Genomic DNA, 15504 nt, shown 5'->3' on the forward strand with positions numbered 1-15504 from the left:
AAGAAGATGAGCTAATTTGTTTAGGTACCAAATAGTTGATGTTATATGCCTCATCCCTTTTCAATGAGCACCTAATTGTTGCCAGGTAATATTGGTGTGTTATATTACAAAAGGTTCTAAATGGTGTGTTGTGTGTGACGTTGCTCACACTTGTCTGTTTTTATCCTCACATTCTCCTCTTTGAGTTTTTAACAAAACATAGATGCCCCAATATTAAATCCGTTGCCTTATCTTTGGGCTGATACAATTCAAATGTTTAAGCATTAGAAAGAGGAAAGGAAGACACACATCAGGTTGAGCTTGCAATTGCATTTGGAGTTTCAGGAGGCAGCCACAGGTAGGTGCCGATGGTGGGAGGAGCCAAAGACACGAGGTCAAATGCAAGTTGGTGATATTTTAGTATTACAACAGGAGTCACTGTTGCCTGGCCTGAAGTCCGGTCCACGTGGAATGAGGAATCGGAGGGGCAGATGATCTTCCCCACCTGCCCCTGCCCACCACCGCACCACAAACGCAAAGATACGACAAAATCAGAAGCGTTATTCAGTCCACAGAACCCATTCCAATATCCCGATTCTGATACTGCGTTTTCCTCTTCCTTTCCCTTTCTGTCCCTCTTTCTTTCGGCAGACGGCAATGTTGTTCCTCGATACCTTAACAACACTAGCCAGCGCCAGGAACAAGCAGGTTGGTGTGGGCGTGGGCGACGATATTCCGTTTCCTACTGCATGCTGGTTCCTCTACGCTGGCCTCTCCTGTGTCCTCGTTCTGTTCGCCGGTATCATGTCTGGCCTTACCCTGGGCTTGATGTCCCTCAACCTCGTCGACCTCGAAATCCTTCAACGTACCGGTACTTCCACCCAGAAAAACCATGCTGGTCCGCTCCTTCCCCATATCTCTCTCTCTCTCTCTCTCTCTCTCTCTCTCTCTCTCTCTCTCTCTCTCTCTCTCTCTCTAATTCTATTTCATCACTCACTGCCTTCCCCTCTGCGCAGCTACTATTATACCAGTGCTCCACAAGCAGCACCAATTGCTCGTTACCCTCCTGCTTTGTAATGCTTGTGCCATGGAGGTACTTTCTAATTGCTACTTCCTTTTTTCGTCTCTTCTCTCCATCCACATCCATACAATGGGGTTGACTTTCAATTTCTGGTCCCCTGGTTACGAGCATGAATGCCTTTTCTTATTCCTCATTCGTTTATTTATTTATTTATTTTTTTTCTTGAAGGCTCTTCCCATATACCTGGATAAAATCTTCCACCCCTTCGTCGCGGTTTTTCTGTCTGTAACCTTTGTTCTTGCCTTTGGCGAGGTAATGTTTCTTTCCAATTCACAATATGTTTCGTTCTACAACAAGTGTGTCCCACTTTGCGTCTAATTTTCCTTATTTACTAGATTATTCCACAAGCAATATGCTCCAGATACGGACTTGCTGTTGGTGCAAATTTTGTATGGCTAGTGCGTATTCTGATGATCATTTGTTATCCAATTTCATACCCTGTTGGAAAGGTAACATTTGAAGTAGGCGGCATATCTTTACTTTAATGGACACATATATGATCGTGTGGACACGTGATTTTCTCAAGATTAGACATCGCCAAAAATTCCACATTCCTTCAATATCCTGTTAGCAGCCAGAGAGCTGCTGCTACTGCTATATTCTTTTATTTCTCTTGTATTAAACATATTCTCTTGTGCATGCTTGCAAATGGATGATACTTGCGTTATATTTCCTGATGCTTCTCCACTCTAATCATAAACTGACTCCGAAAGGTCATGAAGCAAACAAGAAAGCATAGATTTTGCTTTTAATAGCCTTCTGTTACTTTTTTTTCTAGATGTTTTTCTTTCCTCTGATTGGAGAATCGAGATTGATTATTCTGTAAATTTCATGATGGTTGATTATATGAGGATAATCATGATATCAATTATCAGAGAATGAGAGTTACTGAATAAAGTAAAGTCTTAAAATCTGAGCCCATGAATCATAGCGACCTATGAATCGATGATAAACTTAAAATACAAAGCATCATATGCTTCTTCTTTGGTTCCTAAAATGTACTTGACTTTTGCAGAATGAAAAAGTTAACCCTAAAATATTCATGTTATTCATCTTCAACTTCAAGCAACAATAATGAACTTGTAACTTCTTTTTTGCTATCTTTTTTGTCTTAAATCTTTTGGAAAGGAGATGATTGTGTTTTTTAGATTAGAGAGATCCACAGTAGGTTATGTGTTACTTTACACTGACCTATATTTTCATTATAGGTGTTGGATGCGGTACTTGGACATGATGATGCTTTGTTTAGGAGAGCACAGTTGAAAGCGCTTGTTTCTATCCATGGTCAAGAGGTAACAAGAAATATGATATGCTAGCATTTGAAGCTTGTATGATGTATAATAATAAGCCATATTCTAGTTTGGACAAAGAATAAGTAGCGTACTGCAATATTGTGAAATGGTGCTGAATTTGGTTAAGAGAAAAGTTTCAGGGATTTGTTATGAAATGGTCCTCAAATTACTTTTTTATTTAGGCTGGGAAGGGGGGTGAACTCACACATAATGAGACAACCATCATCAGTGGGGCACTTGACTTGACAGAAAAGGTATCTACTCTTACAAATTGAGCCTTCTAATATTTCGATTTCTGCATGTCATAACTTATACATCATATTTATTTTCATGCCACTTTGAATTAGGAAAATTCCTGCATTTTAGTGTGGTATGAGACTATATTTTTTTCTGATGGCACATATGTAGAACATGAATAAAAGGCTGATCTAATTTAACTAGTCTACATGTTTTTCCTCTCTTAAGTCATAATTTAAAGGAACCCTTGAAAAATTCATGGATTTACGGATAGTAGTTACTTTTTAAGTTTTATATTATCAACCACTGCTTTTGTCTCTGGTCATATGTATTATTCATATGACCAAATTTGGCCTGGTATTTTCAATATAAATTTAAGGTTAAATATATGTGTTCATCCCTAATATATTTTCCATTTTCCATTTTCCATGTTCAATTCAGTTTTTTCTTTTTTCTTTCTTTAATTTTCAATTTTCATCCTTTATGTATTACTTTTAGTAAACGCTGAATGAATGAAGATGTGGAAATTAAAGATGGTAATTTTTACTGAGATGGCCGACTGTTGGTATTGTTGTATTCTTTAATGATTCCATTTGCTACAATAACATTTTGGCTGGATAAATTATTATGGGTAGAATCATGTAAAATGTGTAGTGTTTTTTTTTTTAATTATTTTATGGATGAACATATCCAACTAATTCAGTTGAAACATGAGGTAGTACTAAACTAGTTAAAAATCGATACTTTAATGTCACATTCACTTTGTTATTATTATTAATTTTTTTTTTTATAGGATGACTGATTTCATTAAGAAGAATGAAAATCCACTCGTATCAATGAATTTTAACTTACTTACTGTAAGAACTTGATTGGAGAAGCTTAACACATAGAGAATAAATTTGAAACTTCTAAAAAAGTCACAGGCTCAATTGAAAAGTGGTAGAAATATTAAAGATGAAATTATAATTACCATTTTTTTTATGAAAAATAATTACCTATTATCATACCCTACATACATTAGTCTCCTCATAAAAGTCAGGTCTGACTCCTTTAAGATTTTGAGACAGCTTCACAGTTACTTTGTTGTATAAGAAATGCACTGATCAGTTGACTGGGCTTTCTGGAATTACAGACTGCAGAGGCGGCTATGACACCAATAGAATCAACATTTTCCTTGGATGTGAATTCCAAATTGGACTGGTAGGTTTGACAACAAAATCATGTTCAATTTATTTTTCATATAAAATCCTTGCCTTTTATGTTGATTTATGTTAATAATGTCAAAGTAAAACTCTAAAGCGTTGAAGGTTGCAAATATCTTTCTGGAAGCTTTTCATTGTTTAAGAATTTTAGTTAAATATGACTGAGCAACACTAAGTTGAGTTGTCCATTGGTACATCTTCTGTTTGTAATATTTAATTTGAGTGAATGGTCCTTTCTCTTTTCAGAGTCGTAGTTGAACATGAATATAGATGCATATTCTTCTCGAGTCATAGGAATGAAAAATTTTAGCAATCGACCTATGGTACTACGCCCTTTTTTTTTTTTTTTTGTAGCTTCCTTCACTGTGAAGTGAAGTATTTTGGACTCGTTATATTCAATTAGAGTTTCCTGTATGCTGGTAATTACTCTTCTTGCTTGTTCCTCTGCTTTTCCTGTACAAGACAAAATAAAATTGGTGGACTTCAAGGACTTAGTGAAAGAAAAGTAGATGTATTTTGCCTTGCACTTTTGCTTCTTATCCTCTGTAGAACTGCCCCTAAGCTTCATTAACCAAGTAACTGCAACCGGTTTTTACCCTATTTCTGTACAGGGAAGCAATTGGAAAAATCCTTGCACGAGGTCATAGTCGTGTTCCAGTCTATTCAGGGAATTCAAAGAATATAATTGGTCTACTATTGGTATCAGTAGAATTCTTAGTAACTTTATTATGCCTTCTAATTTTTAACCTCCATCTGATCTTTTATGCATCGCTTTAAATGCAATGGCAAGCCAACGTCTGGGAAATAACATTGTTTATTTTGTTTAAAATAAATTCTAATTTTCTGGTTACTGGTTTCTCTCTGATCGTCGTGCCCTTCACTATCATTTTCAATTAGTTTTTTGCCTGGATTTAGGTGAAAAGTTTACTGACAGTGAGAGCAGAAACAGAAACTCCAGTCAGTGCTGTCTCCATACGGAGAATTCCTAGGTATGATATGTCCTTCCCATATATCCAATTAAAAATGATTTTCACCTATTCACATGTTATGCAGGGTTCCGTCGGATATGCCTTTATATGATATCCTAAATGAGTTCCAAAAGGGAAGCAGTCATATGGCTGCCGTAGTCAAGGTAAAGGAGAAGAATAAGAACTCTATGCTTACCAATGATGGAGAGAAATATGAGGAAGAGAAAATTATCTCTGGGATATCTCCGCTAGCCATTCCCTTGCTCACCAAACATGATAATGATTTGGAAAGTGTTTATGTTGACATTGAAAAAGCTCCAATAAATACTGGACACAAACAAACCATGAAGCCGAATGTGGCTGCAATGAATGGAGTGTGCAATTTGTTAGAAGAGATTGAAGATGAGGAAGTTGTTGGAATAATCACCTTAGAGGATGTTTTTGAGGAACTTCTGCAAGTGAGCACAACTTCCATTATTTATAATAGAAAATATATAATTTTTGGATTATAATGGCCAAGTAGGATTTGGGAGCTGAAATATCAGCTTAAATTATTTTTCCTGATGAACTAATATTTTTATGCAAATACAGTCCATTTATGGTGAAAATGCATGTAACTAAGTTGAAACATATATTGCAATAATAGATACTCGGTTTTCACTGACTTGCCTCATAATGCAGGAGGAAATTGTAGATGAGACAGACGTATATGTGGATGTTCATAAAAGGTAGGTTCCTTTTTTCTTTAGCATCGAGCTCATTCATCAGACTGCATACTTAAATGTAAAATATGTCTCACATTTGTAGGATACGTGTGGCTGCGGCCGCGGCAGTGGCTGCTACATCTGTGGCGTGGGCTCCATCAGCTCGTAGGTTGACGCTTGACAGGTCAAAAGTTCACTGTAAGTTATAAAAAACTTGTCCAATTCTCAAGTTGCTTAGTACTTCTGTTGCTATTAGCATTTCTAAAAACTAAAATTGGTCCTACATCAAAATATTATTTCATGGTTTGTTCTACTATAATTTCATAAGTCTTTATTGGTCAACTATTATACATCCTGACTAAGTTAAATTACATAAAATTTTGAAAAATGGACTCCCAAAGTATTGTTGCCATATGATAACGTATATAGTGAGAATTCTCCTTAAAAATAAAGAAAGAAAGAAAGTAAGAAAGAAAACATATGTAGTGGGAACCGCTTTGGTGGGGTTGTTTGGTAATAGTAATACTTTCATTTCCCTTTTATTTATTTATTTTTTATTATTATTATTTTTTTGTCGTTTTCATTCTTTGATAAACAGGTATGTTTAGTAACTCTATGTTTTTTTACTCATTGCCCGGAAAAATTTTGAAAATCTCATTTTTGTTTCTCCTTCCATAATATTTAGAAATAGGGGGAAGAGCGCAAAAATATCCATGTGGGCCCTTATATACGCATAACACATGTACTTATTGACTAACAAATGTCTGGTCTTCTGAGTATGTATGCAAGTTATATTATTTGTACTTCACAGGGAGTTCAAAGTAGGGTGGTCACGATCCCAGTAAGGCTGCGGAAGATGATACACTCAATGACTCAAAGAATCGAATGGGAATTTCTACCAAATAATAAAAGATGAATCAACAAAGTTTCAAATGGATTTCTAATGCATGCTTCACCAAGCTTAAACTCTCCATCTTCTGTAGTGTCTATTAGAAGGATTTTAACTTCAGCTTTAGAATCAGAAATCATCCCAGGGAAGTTCCAGTTAAATGTTTAAAGCTCGCCAGTGCTTCAAGCAAACTAATAATTATAATAGTATGATATTCTCTCATTGTTGTATACAGTAGAGGATAATAATAGCTGCTAATGTAAAGAACGAGAGAGCAATGTAGTAAGTTTGACTCACTGGTAAGTTTGACTCATTGGCTTTTGCTTTGTATCTTCAATGGGTTTGGGGGGAAGAAATACTCAAATACCGAATATTAAAGAATGGTGACATTCAAGTCTCTAGACCCACTACTTTAGGAGTAGTTACACGTATTTGTCAGTTGGGGTTTTGGCATGGTGTAAGCTACCAATTCGAGTTGGACTCTTTCGTGAGCACATTTTTGTATGATATTAGAAAAATGTATATGCTTATGAATTTAATAGTCATCAGTCGGATTTGATGATATCAACTTTCTTCAACCCGTAATGGGAGGTGATAAATAGGTACAATCATTATCTGGCGTAGATCGTGCTTGGGAATTAGTATAACCCTGTCATCCGTCCTAAGGACACTGAACACTACGCAGCTGCAAATAACATTACAATGGGGATAATAATCAATACCTCGATTGATGATGCTACCTCACAGTATCCCAAATTTTACTCCATCAGATGAAGAGAGGTACTTTTATATGATCCATTAGCATTCTAATTCTCCACTCTGTTTTTCCCCCTTTTCCATGTTGCCGTTGTTTCCACTAGTCATTCTAATTCCCCACTCTGTTTTCCCCCTTTATCCATGTTGCCGTTGTATCAGTGTCTTGGATTACATTTAGAGAGTGGAGACAAGCTGGAAAAGAAACACTGCACTTAGTTCTTTTACCTGGCAGGTTAGATTTATATTTACGTAGTATTAAATTTATGTTGATCTTTGTTTACAGATAAAGTTGAATGACATCTCCAGTCCGGCGTAGGAATTGTTATTGTCTATTCAGATCGGAATATTGGATGCTGCCTTGGGGGAAAATTTTTTTTATGTACATGAACTGCCAGATCAGATAGTAAATAAACAGGGATGATCATGCAACAGTGTTAGATGATGCATGGGATAGAGTTGTCAAAATTTTGGATTTGGTTAGTGATAGAACCCATATTACGGAATACGATTGACTAGGAAATTGAGAATGATACAGCCCTAAATCAGACTTCCGAGAGGTTCACTCTCTGTAGCATACCGAAATCAAACAGGAACTTGTCCTGTAAAATACCCCACTATTCTATCTGGATAACCGAAATGCCATAGTAAACCATGTGTACAAGAAACCGCCATCAACCTCCCACATTACATAAAAGTCACTTTCACAGCGACCCACATGTCCTACTAGTATTTTTGTGGTTCGTTCTCCTAGCATAGGCGTAACGAACTGGAGGAAAGATAGAACACTTGGCTGTTTCCTATTTCCATTTAGTTTCATAGACTTGAAATCCATTGAAATTTTTGTTTACAGAGGATATAGTACATTGCGAATATGGGGTAGAACTATTGGGAGCTTTTTATCCTGCTCGCTGGGTACGTCCAGTGGGGAATTCTAAAGAGATGGGCTCAAATAGAGTAAGCTTCGTATAGTGCATTCGGTGGCTTTGTGTATAGTATACATTGACTCTCCTATCAATTTGGGGGAGATTGATTCACCTATTCAACATGAATAAATTCTTATGTATGTCTTTTGTAGTGTTCTCTATGTCAATTCAATTGATAAGTATAATGACTCCTGTTGCCGTCTACTCTTGTATCGCATAAACAACATGGAGGAAAGATATATATTGAAATTGTGACACTTCTATTATCATGAAGAATTCAGTGTTACATCAAGGTTGAAAATTGTCAATATGAATATTACAGCAAAGATATTGTTGATGTCTTCATCCCTGTTCATAAATCATGTTCACTCTTTTTAATTAGATGGTCTCTCTTTCTAACACATGCTGTGGTTGCGAAGGTCTGCTGAAATTATCTTTTTCTAGTCAGTGCAAAACCGGTTCAATCAAGTTCACACAGATGCTCTGCCAACAGTACCGCCACTTGGAACTATGATACAACTAATAAGTATGAAGTTATGGACGTTCTTTAAGGACTTGGACTAGAGTGATAACTCAGAATGGAGGCCCACATAGTCAAAGTAAATATTGGTTGGGAAAAGAAAACATTCATTAAGTTGAAATGTTGGAAAGAGCTCTTTTCCTGAGAAAATAGTGCAACCCTGGCCCTCTATCTTCTTCCAGAAACTAGTAGGAAGACTTTGTACTTTGTAGACTTCTGGACATTGCCCGAGTAGGGTGGACTTCTCAAAAAGTGTACTTGGAAAGTTTTTTTTTAATCATTTAACCACAGTGAATGTAGGAGAAAACTGCTATCCTTCACGGAAAACTAGTTGAAGGCAATTGGTCCATCTACAGTGTGGATGGTACCACAAATGCTATTCAATTTGGTACGAATTGAAGTTAGTATGTGGTGATTTTGTAGCCAAGTCGCAACTTAGAATTCAAGGTTCCGAAGTAATCCAAAGACTTGGCTCTCAAACTTCTTGATGTGACAACCTATGATTGAACTAGATTAACTTAACCAGATTAATGGCGAATGCTATGATTAAATAAAAGAACATCTACGCAGTCGCCTTTTTTAATTGGCAGATCATGATTATAATTTTATATGGGTTGCGGTTACGGACCCCCACGAGAATGGGAAGGAGAGAACAGAAGGATTAACAGCAGAAATAAAGGGGGGAAGTATTGAACTTGATCTCTGTTTCAATGGAAGAAGTACTTAACATGGTATTCAACGCGGTGAAGTAAAACAGTAGTCTCTGCAATCCTACTTTCTTCTACCTAATTACCAAAATGACACGATTCTATCTTTCAATGTACATAATGTCACTTGTTCTCATCTACCACTCTACTCAAAAACATTCCCTGCTTCTTCAACTCTGTATGCTATAGTTAGTGCAAGAGAATTTGGAGTCCCAGTGACAATTTGACTTCTCTTCGATCTCTACCTTTAGCTTTTGATGGGTGGTCAGTCTTAATCATGCCAGCATAGAAGCATCACAGCACATCTCCAGATGATATAAAGCCTAGCCCTCTGCTCTCTGATTTGCTTTGAACACTGCTGCCACGACCAAATCTTTGAACTCCTCATTGTGAATGAAAGAAGAACTATAAGGAGAGCAACTGAATCAAGGTTTAGTTTTTGTGGCCTGAAGGAATAGGCTGAGAGGGTAGTGATTAAATAGGAAGAGGATTGTGAGAAACAACATGTGGTGGGAGACAGGTGTTGGCCCATGATTGGTCTAGTGTCTAAAAGAGATGATAAACAGACTTATTCCCCTTGTCTCCTTGCTAAGCCCACCTGATAAAGACTTCTCATCTGTTTCTTCCATTGTAGGGAAGCACTTGTCTAACTTATTCGCACGTTCTATTTCATGAATTCCACAGTCCATTAAATAGTTGAGCATACAAATTAAGCCAAAAGGTGGGAGAAAATATCAATTTGTTATGAATATCAGATCAGAAGCAGTTATGATAAACATAAGCCATTGGGTCCAACCCTTCTTTGGTTGGTGTGGAATTTATATCTGATTATATGAAGTCTCCAGAAAGAAAGAAGGGTTGGATTAGTTATATTCTAAAATGTGTTTTTTAAGTCCATTTGATAAACCATTTTATTCCTAATTCACAAATTTTGAAAATAGAAGAAAATTATAAATTTTGTTATATGTATCAAAGGAGAGTGCGGTCTCAAGAACTTTCAGATGAGCTGGCTGATTTTAATATCATTTATTTGCCTCTTGGCTTGGAAGACAAATGCTTGGTAGTTTGTGGAATGCTTCCAGCCTTATCACCAAAGGAGTTATTTATCCTACTCTCAAATGGATGCTTCCAATAAGCTAGGCCTGTCATTTGTTGATGGAGGAGCTAAGAGGCAAACGTAGTTTCCAATAAGCTTCCAATACATGACCTTATAATATATCAGAGAAGAATTTCCTCACTTTGAAGTGTCGCTCATTTGAAGACAAGCTTTATTTGCTTAATAAGAAGTTGGAAGCCCTTTGAGAATTTGAAGTCTGAATATCTGAAGCGATATAATGATGCCATCTATGATAAGAAAAAGCTTGTTGATGATACAATAGCTAATCTACATTTTTTTTTTTTTGGAGAGATGCATAAGTGACCCAACCAAAAATTCCATACATAAAGAATAGAACCACCTCAAGATAATATAGGGCCTAAGATAACTTATATGTATTACATTTTATAATATAATTCACACGACTTTAAGTACAATTTAATTAATTTTAGTTTTCAAATATTGTTAATTTTACCAATATTTTATAAGCATTATATGCATTATTATTAAAAAGATTTCATAAGTTAGAGAGAAAAAGAAAAAAAGAAAGAAAATATTTATATCTAATAGAAACTTTAATATGTTGGATAAATAAGATAGATGAAGGTTGAGAATATATGAAAAGATTAGGACGGCCTAAAGCCATGGAGATGAGATAAAAATTTCTATTTTACTCTAATGTCGTAAACAAAATTTATAATTATTACTTCAAGTCTAAATATATTTGTTAATCAAATCATCTTTATATTTATAAATATTTATATTGGTTCTTTTATTTATTTGGGTTCTTTTATGAAACTTTTATTCTATAAAAGGAACCGGCCTAGGCAATTTATGATATGAGTAGAAAATAGAGACCTCCAAAATCACGAGACATTAGACAATTAAGTCGGTACCGTATAATATTATGCATTGCATGTATGGAATATATATTGAGTTTATACCAAGGATAGTGGGGAATTCGAACTTCTCATCTTTTATGGGAACTAATGAACTATTCTCAAGATTCTTTTTGTAATGATTAATGAGTAGATTTGCAAGAGTGGTCAAGTTCTCCTGGAATCTTCAATGAGCTTGGATGATTTAGTCAATTCTTAATATTTTTATTTTAATTTCGTTTATGATTACATTATATTATTATATAATTAAAAGGAAAAATAGAATGCAAAATGAAAGCTGAAAAGTAAAGTCACAAGATGTAATGACATTGAGGCAAAGTCAAGGTTTGGTGCATAGAAAGTTTAACTAGGGAGGATCTAAAGAAAACAGTTTATTGAGCTGAAAAGTAGAGTATGTCATTGGAAGCAAGCACATAAGTAAAGTAAAGTAAAGTAAAGTAGCTTTAACTACTAAGAAATATAGGCAGACAATGCAAAGCCAAGCATGAAGCATGAACCCAATCTCATCCATTATTGAAACCGTGGAAAGAAGTAGAAGTAGAAGAAGAACCCACGGATAAGTATGAAGGGCGCTTACTAGTTGTTAGTTGTTCCGACATGCCGTCCAGTCCCAATCTCCACTCCTCAAAGTCAAGGCTCAAGCCCTTTCATTTTCCTCTTGGTTTCTGCAGCCCTTCATCCTTTCCTCAGGTTCGACATGTCGGCCCACCCCACCCTTTTCATTGGGCCCAGCCCACGTGAGAGTACTGCGTGTATCTCGTGGGGTTGCCGTTCGTGAATCATGACTTGCGAGTGCCGAGTGGCAGTGCATGCATCCGAGGAGTCCTCATGTAATCTTATCTTCTTTTTCTTCTCTTTTCTTTTTTGGTTACAGTTTTCTTTTTGTTTTTGAGGAATAAGGTGTTTGAGCCTAAGCTAATTAGATATTTGGACGGTCCATGGTTGTGATCCAAATTCCACTTTGCCCCACCCCTAACTCTTTCAAGTCTCTATCTTTGTCCATCTCAATTTCATGAAAATATTTGATATCGATAGATATTCTAGAAAGATTTATTAAAATAAAATAAAAAGAAATTGTAAAAAATATTTAAATTAACAACTTCAACATTTCTAGACAATTTAAAATTTTAGTGATATTTTTTAATATTTTTTCATATTTAAATTGACTGGATCGTCCGACTCCCTTGACAGCCCCCATCAACTTACTAAAAACATGCCATGCAAGGAATTTGATGAAGCATAAGTGACCCAACCAGAAAGTCCATACATAATCAGTCTCAATGTATAAATATAGCCATCTTCTGTCAAGTGTCAACCCAAATAAAGATAAGATTATACAATTTCGAAATCTGAAGACATTGCAACACGATATTTGCTTAATAATGTCTCTAGTTGAAGGGACTAAGCTTGATCCAAATTCACTATAACCTCACTCAAACCTCTCCCAGTACTTCCTTTATATCTGCCTGCATCACAACGAAACACAGTATTCATTAGGCTCGTTTTCATTTGATAAACAGATCGATATAGATCTTAAACAGCTCTTGAGAAAAATACCTCAATTGCCAGGGGCGTAGTCGTCGTGCCATAGCGTTTGATGGCACGACCTTCTTTGTCAACTAAGAACTTGGTGAAATTCCACTTTATTCTGGACCCCAAAAATCCAGTTTTACTGGCTTTAAGGAACTTATAGACGGGTGCCGTATCAGGGCCATTCACACTTACCTGAAAACAAAAGATGTGTTGTTTCAAGCTCAGAATTAAAAGTTTAAAGAGAAGAATGTAAATATAAATAATTCTGATTTGGAGGATGTGACCTCTTTGTAACATCATGCATTGATAAGTTTAAAGTGCAGCATGGTATATTACAGAGTTCAGCTTGTTGCATCACACGATGAGTTTCTCCAAGCCGTATAGAGTTATTCAATATCCATAATGGTATAGAGCTTAGGTTGACAATTCATAAGACTAGCACAGCCATTTATTGCAGTAATACAATAATACAAGGAGATTATACAGTAAATAACGTGCATCTGTTTTCCCCTAAAAATAGACTCCTGAGCTAGAGATCTCTGACTCACAAGAAATTGGTTCATTTCAAAATCAAATTAACCAAGCAAGAACGTCATTCATTACGGATTTTGGCCCTAAAGATAGTTTGTCATTCATATATCTAATAAAAATTTGTAAGAGCTAGCATATCAGTGCTTGTTCTCAAAATATCGTTTTAGTTTTTCATTTATATGTCAGCATTGTCTTATTATAACTGCAGACAACATATGGAGATTGAGAACGTTATGAAATAGAGTCTCAATGGAAAGGGGGGAACTTGGTAGAAAAAATAGAAGGTTATCTTCAATAAGAAGACTGGATTTTCTATAAACATTGTACACTAGCTGTCTGAAAAGGGTGAAAGAGGAGGACGAAGGAAGAATGAAATTCTTTCTTGTATTGAGGAAATAAGCTCAGCCTATTGAGCTAGAAGGGAAACACGCACAGTATATATACAGAGGAAAAATATGGCAGACAAAAGGAGAAATACCAAGCTAGCCCCGTGACAGCAAGGGGAATTAACCACATGGGACAGTCTCAATTGTCATGCAAAGAGTCGAAGGCAATTATAAATGAGCAACTATATAATTAAACTTGTAGTCCTCTGCAGACTGACAGGAGTAGTAACCGCTGGAAGTTTGGGGTGTAACCGAAGGAAAAATGCTTGGCAAAGACTAAAATTTTTATGATTATGTAAGACAAAATATGGAAGAATAGTTGCATTCTATTCACTAGAGTTACATATATAATGTTATATGGACAACAAGAAGCAAGGAGGATATGCTCGAGTAAAAATAGTTTATAATAGGTCAAGAATCCTAAGATACCTTTTGGAATATTGGATACTCAGCTTTGAATCTTGTACAGGCAAATTCCTGTGCCTCCTGGCTCGATCCAGGTTCCTGATTCAAAAACTGATTACATGGAAAAGCCAAGATCTCAAATCCTGGAAATCAGCACATAGATTTCGTCAACGAAGTAAAACAAGGAAACTCAATTAATCCGTAATTGCGCACAAAGGACAGGAGTAGAAAAACCTGTAACAAAAACTAACACTGTACGAACATGAAGATCATGAAGATCATGAAAATTAAGCAAAAGTGCGGACCTTTGTCCTTGTACTTGCTGTAAAGCTCCGTCAGCTGGGTATAATTTGAATCTGTGTAACCACTGCACAAGCAATTCAAAGTTTTCCAGGAATAAGAATCCCAAGAATTCAAGTAGCGAAGTACAGAGGAAAAGAAGACGGACCATTTGGAAGCAACATTGACCACAAGAAGAACCTTTCCCCTGTATATGCTTAGGTCTACATCTTGCCCTCTGGCATCCTTCGGCATGCCAACCCAAATACCTCAATTTCATTAGTTTTAGTTTTGAAGTGTCTTCGAAAATAACCAGTACCAGTAGCAAGCAGGAAAGAGGTTTGAGAATTTTACCTTGACCACGAATTCATGAATGGACTTCTCAGAGACTGATTGAGAAGCACCCATTTTCTTCCGTTTTCCTTTGTTTCTGCGTTTTCTCCTGTTTCTTTGTTTGTCTTTTTTTTTTTTTTTTGCTTTTGTAAAAGGGTTTTCTCTTCTGTTTCTTGTCCTTCGCCGGGCAAGATAACGTGTTTATTATATTACCGAAAGAATGAAGGAAAAAAATAAAAATAAAAAAAGGAGAAATTTTAATGGGCCGCAACCTTGGCATATTTGTAAATCTTATCTGACGCAAACAAAAACAATTTGAAAATATATTTTTTTTAATTTTCTCCAGCTTATTTAGATATTTTTATATAATATTTTTTTTACCCAAGATATTATTGATATATCATTTTCACGTCTCCTTATAGAAGTCTATAGTTATTCAAGAAAAAAAAATCTATTAGCAATAAAGGCAGTAAATTTTTATAATGGTAAGATGCTACACGTGATTGACTATTTCTATAATCCTCGGAGGCTGCTATTTTTTGGCGAGACGGGCGTTGCAGAAGAAGGAGAATGCCATCTGGATGGAAGAAGGCCCTTTGGGGTTGTCCCGATTTTAGAGAGATTGTATTTTGGGTGTTTCATCTATTTAGTTTCTTTATTATTTTTCTGCTTCAAAAAATAAATGATACACCTGACATTAAATTAGCAGTCATATAGAACATTGATAGAAAATGAAAGTTACATTAATCACTCTTATACCATTTTTACATGGGTGATAGATAAA

General features: G+C 35.8%; 3 protein-coding genes across 10 annotated transcripts; 1 reads left to right on the forward strand and 2 right to left on the reverse strand.

Annotated features, from left to right (window-relative positions):
• The first annotated feature begins 229 nt into the window (after nucleotides 1-229).
• On the forward strand, nucleotides 230-9616 carry LOC111022702 (CBS domain protein with a domain protein (DUF21)). Of its 7 annotated transcripts, none has more exons than XR_002603003.2 (15): nucleotides 231-877; nucleotides 996-1072; nucleotides 1229-1312; nucleotides 1396-1509; nucleotides 2269-2352; nucleotides 2535-2606; nucleotides 3722-3789; nucleotides 4403-4490; nucleotides 4707-4780; nucleotides 4845-5217; nucleotides 5441-5487; nucleotides 5567-5661; nucleotides 6955-7132; nucleotides 7268-7340; nucleotides 8451-9616. XR_002603003.2 is itself a non-coding variant. In XM_022299919.2 (13 exons), exons 1-13 carry the CDS (start codon nucleotides 637-639, stop codon nucleotides 6286-6288), a joined length of 1431 nt encoding a protein of 476 aa, XP_022155611.1. In that variant the 5' UTR covers nucleotides 236-636; the 3' UTR covers nucleotides 6289-6916. The 7 variants fall into 7 exon arrangements, 1 of the variants encoding a protein (XP_022155611.1); XR_002603006.2 differs by having other exon boundaries at nucleotides 8476-9616; XR_002603005.2 differs by having other exon boundaries at nucleotides 8480-9616.
• RTFL14 (ROTUNDIFOLIA like 14) lies at nucleotides 9226-9723 on the reverse strand. The gene has a single exon (XM_022299920.2). The coding sequence runs from the start codon at nucleotides 9644-9646 to the stop codon at nucleotides 9530-9532; it is 117 nt and encodes a 38-aa protein (XP_022155612.1). The 5' UTR covers nucleotides 9647-9723; the 3' UTR covers nucleotides 9226-9529.
• A 2774-nt stretch (nucleotides 9724-12497) lies between these two features.
• Nucleotides 12498-14906, reverse strand: LOC111022751 (putative glutathione peroxidase 5). Of its 2 annotated transcripts, none has more exons than XM_022299982.2 (6): nucleotides 14742-14906; nucleotides 14557-14633; nucleotides 14414-14475; nucleotides 14133-14251; nucleotides 12811-12978; nucleotides 12498-12719 (listed from the first exon to the last, which is right to left on the reverse strand). In XM_022299982.2, exons 1-6 carry the CDS (start codon nucleotides 14793-14795, stop codon nucleotides 12687-12689), a joined length of 513 nt encoding a protein of 170 aa, XP_022155674.1. In that variant the 5' UTR covers nucleotides 14796-14906; the 3' UTR covers nucleotides 12498-12686. The 2 variants fall into 2 exon arrangements, with proteins under 2 accessions (XP_022155674.1, XP_087981835.1); XM_088125709.1 differs by having other exon boundaries at nucleotides 14343-14475; nucleotides 14742-14824.
• Nucleotides 14907-15504: the final 598 nt, after the last annotated feature.

The sequence above is a fragment of the Momordica charantia genome, assembly GCF_013281855.1.
Source record: "Momordica charantia cultivar OHB3-1 chromosome 6 unlocalized genomic scaffold, Mcharantia_2.0 BLBB01000006.1, whole genome shotgun sequence".
Taxonomy (NCBI): Eukaryota; Viridiplantae; Streptophyta; class Magnoliopsida; order Cucurbitales; family Cucurbitaceae; genus Momordica; species Momordica charantia.